At 40.3% G+C, this 5,699-nt stretch overlaps 1 protein-coding gene across 1 annotated transcript; it reads right to left on the bottom strand.

The window, feature by feature from the left end:
* Positions 1-835: 835 nt before the first annotated feature.
* Positions 836-5,410, bottom strand: LOC125482365 (centrosomal protein of 89 kDa-like; the record flags this gene model as incomplete). Its single annotated transcript, XM_048594435.1, has 4 exons — positions 836-919; positions 1,377-1,427; positions 4,794-4,933; positions 5,192-5,410. Coding segments are annotated over 4 exons (494 nt in total), but the record flags the coding sequence as incomplete, so codon positions are not given.
* Between the last annotated feature and the right edge of the window lie 289 nt (positions 5,411-5,699).

Genomic DNA, 5,699 nt, shown 5'->3' on the forward strand with positions numbered 1-5,699 from the left:
GTGTGTGTGTATGCGCGTGAGAGAGGCAGAAAGCGTGTGTGTGTATGTGCGTGAGAGAGGCAGAAAGCGTGTGTGTATGCGCGAGAGAGGCAGAAAGCGTGTGCGCGTGTGTGTGTGTGTGCGCGTGAGAGACAGAAAGCGTGTGTGTGTGTGCGCGTGAGAGAGACAGAAAGCATGTGTGTGTGTGTGTGCGCGCGCGCGTGTGTGTGTACCTGATACCAGCTGAGTAACACCTAAAGAAGGAGCGAGACTCCAAAAGCTTGTATTTCAAGTAATCCTGTTGGAGTATAACCTAGTGTTGTGTGATTTCTGACCTTGTCCACCCCAGTCCAACACCAGCACCTCCACATCATAACATAACACCAGCCATGGAATGGAGGCTGATGGTGGGATTGTGACCCAACCTGGAAAATCTGGTGAAATGTGTCACTGTTTCTGTCAAAAAAAAATTTAGAACTAGCATAAATAACAAGATACTGTGCTGCAGTGAAAGTGTAGAATTTGTTGTACCTAGATTGATCAGTGTTTTCCTGAACTTATATGTAGGCAAGGCAGTACAAAATGGACATGCATCTACACATCAGAGTAGGAGGGAGAGTGTTTTTGTATCCCCTAACAAAAATATTTGTTCAGAGATAGTAGGAACTGCAGATGCTGGAGAATCCGAGACAACAAGGTGCAGGGCTGGATGAACACAGCAGGCCAAGCAGCATCATAGGAGCAGAGAGTCACTTGTATAACAAAGGAGATTCACGGGAAACATGTAGATTTTTAAAAAGACAGGATGAAACCTTTAGCGAGTATTCATAAATATTTTCCAGAATCACCAGCTTACCTCATGTACTTGCAATGCAGCATCCTTTTCCCGTAATCGGTCCTCATAGGCCAAAAGTAGGGGTGACAAGAATTTCATGTCCACCTGCGACAAATCATATTTAATGTCATTATAAATCTAAGGAGGAATTAGAACGATGAAAAGAGAATGAGTGCAAGAGTGAGAAGACGTGTATTACCAAAAACCTGGACACAAAACATATGTTGCATAATGCCTGGCAGGTAAAAAGCAAGTCAAATTTCAAGATTGATAAGCAATTTTCAATACATACTTGGCTGTGAAGTTTGAAAGAATATTTTAAAATGGAGATACTACTTGGAATCAATGGTTTCGAAGTAAATATGTTTTTATACAATTTTATGTTATGTTTTTTCTAAGCGTCTAGTCCTGAACTAGTCATTCTCATACCAATTCTAAAATCTTGAATGTTTTTACTCTCAAACTTGGCTAAAGCTAAAGGACAATTGTAAAATGATCATTTATAAATTGCTTATGACGAATTGAATTTCTAAAAAGCCCAGAAGTTTTACGAAATACTTACAAGCCAGGGTGGTGGTGGTCCTGATGCTGGAAGGCCAGTATTACAGGATATCTGAAATAAATGCAAGGTTAGTTAGATGCAAAATACTTATTTATAGACCAGCACGTCACCAATGGGGTTATCCACAGTATTTGAGAGGATATGCACAAAGTAGAGCAGGTGAAAACTGGAACAGGGCTGGGGGAGATGGTGGGGAGATGCTAAGGGAGATGGGAGACAAAAGTTGGAACAGGCGGAAGCCAAAGCTAGAGAGGTAGGAGTCAAAAGTTGGAGAAGTGGGATGCAAATGTTGAAGGAAGGAGCATGAGGCAAAATCTAAAGGAGGGAGAAATGCAAAGCTGAAGAGGTAAGGCAAAAGCTGGAGGGGGCAGAAGCCAAAGGCAAAAATTGGAGAAAGGGTTGGGAGTGAGGCAAAAGCTGGGAGTGGGAGATGAATGCTGGAGGGAGGGGCAAGACTGGGAGAAAAGGGAAGTGGGAAGCTGTAGGGTGGACAGACAGAAACTTAGCGGTACAATGGGAAGTTAAAAGCTGGAGGAGGGGCTAAAAAAGGAGAAGGGAGTCCCATTGTTCCCAATAGGGAGTCCGTAAGCAGTTAATCAGACTCCACCTTGCCTGAAATCATCTCTACTTCATTGCTGCTTCACAATCCCCCACCTTTCCAATGCTTTGAACATCACAATGTTCTCTTGATCATAAATCTAAAATAAATGACACCACGCAAAAGAACTATGCCATTTACATTTGTATTCAACAATATTTCCAATAATACATACATAAGTGAACAATTCACTTTTATACCGCCTTGAAGGTGCCTTTGCTTAGCCTGATGCTCCTGTGCAGCATTACCTCATTTTTATTCACTCTTGGGATGTGAGCAAAGCTGGCTAGACCATCATTTATTGCTGATCCTTAATTGCTCTTGAGAAGGCAGTGATTAGCCACTTCGTGAATTACTGCATCCTTTGGGTTGAAGGACACCAAGAGTGCAATTATGGAGACAGTTTCAGGATTTTGAGTCAAAAACACAGAAGGAGTGGCAATATATTTCTATGTGTGGCCTGGAGGGGAACTTGAAGGTGGTGTTCCCATGCTAATGCTGTCCTTCTGGATAGTAGAGGCTGCATGTTTGGAAGGTGCTGCTAGAAAAGCGTTCGTGAGTTTCTGCAGATCTGTGGACGGTACACACTGCTACAACTGGTCCTCTAAGGAAACTTGCCCTCTCTTCTCCTTTTCACATACTGGGTTGATGTCTCTCGTCACAGAGAACCTAGGAACTCTCTGGCTTTTCAGCTCGATTAGTAGTCTAACTTCTTCATGGAAACACATTTTTGGTATACTTCCACCAGTTGCTGCAGTCTGAACACTTCCCCTTTGGGGGGTGCAGCTTACCTGTAAAATGTGCAGCTTGCTGTAAGGACCACAAGACGCCACTGAGCCCTCTGCTGAACATGCAGCCAGTTAGCAACATATTTAGTGTTGGGCTACATGCCACAATGATTGAGGTTAGTAGCTAGAACAAAATTTGCATGCTTCCTACATCACCTTAAAGGATCACAATCTTTCCACCCGAAAACCTGCAATATCAAATTTGCAGGGCCGGCGGGCATAGCACGCTGCAACCATCCATCAATGGAAGTTTGCCTTCTCAAGAGCTAACTCAAAACCTCCTCTATTCCCGGATGATCTGACACAGCTAGAAGAAATTCCAAGGACCTACAGTCAGAGAGAAATAGAAACTGAAGTTCAGCTTTGAAGATGTTAATGACAATGTTAAATGCTATCCCTAGCAAACGGAAGGAGTGCAGTTCGTCAAACTTGTTTGCAACAGTGCAGCATCCCATAGATTAGAGATGGGGTGAAATGCACAATTTAAACAAGTTAGGTGTATACCCAATGGAGTTTAGAAGAATGAGGGGTGATCTTCATGAATAATCTAAGAACTTGAGGAGACTGGATAGTGTAGAGACCAGGTGGACAATTTTTCTTGTCAGGAGACTAAAACTAGGAGACACAGCTAAAGAAGAAGAGATCTACTTTGAGACAGAGATGGGTTTTTTTTTCTCTCAGGAGTGTTGTTAGGAGTGTCAAATTCTTTTCTGCTGTGGTGGAATTTGAATCCAAGTCCTTAGGACATTATCTATGTTTCTGGATAACTGGTCCAGCGACAATACCACTAATGCCATCATTGCTGCCAGGTTGTACCTGCACATTAGAATGAACAGTACTATGCCAATCTAAGCTAACAGCAACTATTAAATTCCTTATCTCAAAGCAGATTTTTATTATGCATCTATTCTACCATTTACAAAAGCTTACTCATCAAAATCTACAAAGAAGCAATAGTTTGAAGGGAGAGGTGATGGTGATGATGTTGGGGGTAGGGGTTGGTGGTGACGGAAAGTAAGAACTAACAGAACTCTGTCTGCACATGCATCCTGGTGTTTGTAAGCTGTGACACATAGTTGAAGACCAAGACCAATTTGGTTCTCTCAGTAGAGTTCTGATAGATCGTAGTTAAACTGCAGATGCAAACCTACATTGAGACAGATGCCAAAACATACAGTGAGGCAATGATAACTGACAAGGATGTCAGTTCAGATTATATTTCAACAGCTTTAGTTCATAAACTAACAATGTCTCTAGGAAGTGATGACAAGGAAACACAGACCTTACTTGGTTGTATGAAATTAAATGGAGGATAAAATACATTAATAATGCTTTGTAAAAAAGATTTAATGATTTGTAATACTGCTGTTTATTTCTGATGTGCAAGTCTCATTTTTAGATCAGGGACACAACATAAACCAGATTGTTTGGAGCTAAATATTGAGATTGTTGCATGTTCGTATCAAAGTGCTGCATTTTCTGTCAGGCATACAGATGCATTAACACACAGCTTTTGGGCAAAGTATGGGCTACAGCACAAATTCAAATTTATGAATAAATTTAAATTATGGTGTTGCGGCGAGAGGTGCTGACTTATAAGTTACTAAAGTCAATGTTGATCAGCCAACATTAAAAGAAAGGGTCTTGGTCATGATGGGAATATCCGGTTGTAAGCTCATCTTGACTTGAAACATTCTTTTCTCCCTTAGACGGGGGAGTTCAAGATTAGGGGGCATATTTTTAAGAGGAGAAAAATTTTAATAAAGACATGAGGGACAATTATTTATACATTGTGTGTGGAACGAACTTCCAAAGGAAATGATGGATGAAGGTACAGTTACAACGTTTAAAAGACATTAAATAAGTACATGGCTAAGTAAGATTTGGAGGGATGTGAGCTGGGTGCAGGCAGGTGGGATAGTTCAGTTCGGGGTTATTGTTAGTATGGACTGGTTGGACCAAAGGGTCTGTTTCCGTTCTCAATGACTCTACGATTAAACAGAAAAGACTCCATTTTTGCTGTTTTTTTACCTCGTTATGTATCGGCCTGAATTTGGTTTGATAGCAGCTAAGTTCTACATTTAAGCGATGGATGGTCATTTTCAAAGCATCATTTTCATCCACTAGTTCCTGAGCATGCTGCCTAAGTAAACGCAGTTCCGCTTTTTCATCTAGAAATGGTAAACAGAAAATTAGAAAATCCTTTTGATATTTGATCAAATTCCACAAACAGAAGGTTTCAAGAACTTTCCTAATGATGAAAGTAGATTTCTATTATCCTCAAGAAAACATATGAATCAGCATCTGAAGAGTTAAAATGTATTGCACATCATAAGTACATATTTCCAATAAACATTTTACTCTGGAAGTTAGATTTTTAATCGTTTCGCAGCTACTACATCTATTAAAAGCAGAATAATATCTCCAACCTTCCCTGGCTTGGCTATTGTCAACTTCTTGCTGCTTATGATTTTCTTTTTCCAGTCGTTCCACTTTAAGCTTCATCCCCTCCAGCTGCTGCGTCAAGCTGTGAGTCTGATGGGCAATGACCTGATTTTCCGAAGCCAATGTCTGATTTCTTTCTTTTAGTTCGTGTAACAGCTCTTTTCGGATCTCCGTCAGCTCTCGGTTAGCTTCAACTGTCAAATCTGCAGTAGCACAAAAACCATACTAATTTAATATATCAAAACAAATATTTTAGTTATACAAATCAATGGAAATAATTCAGATCCTTTTAAATTGAGCATTTGAAATTTTAGGTAAAGCTAATTCATGTTCCTATTTTACATAGCTTTAAGGAAGTTACTTCTCTTCTACTGTAGATTTGTGTGACCAAAGTGCTTTAAAATAGCTTATATTGAAATTAATAAGCAAAGGGAGCCCATGAGGAAGAATTCATACAGTGTATTCAAGACAGCTTCTTGGAACAATAAGTTG

This window comes from Rhincodon typus, unplaced genomic scaffold (assembly GCF_021869965.1).
Source record: "Rhincodon typus isolate 14 unplaced genomic scaffold, sRhiTyp1.1 hic_rhity00009386, whole genome shotgun sequence".
Taxonomy (NCBI): Eukaryota; Metazoa; Chordata; class Chondrichthyes; order Orectolobiformes; family Rhincodontidae; genus Rhincodon; species Rhincodon typus.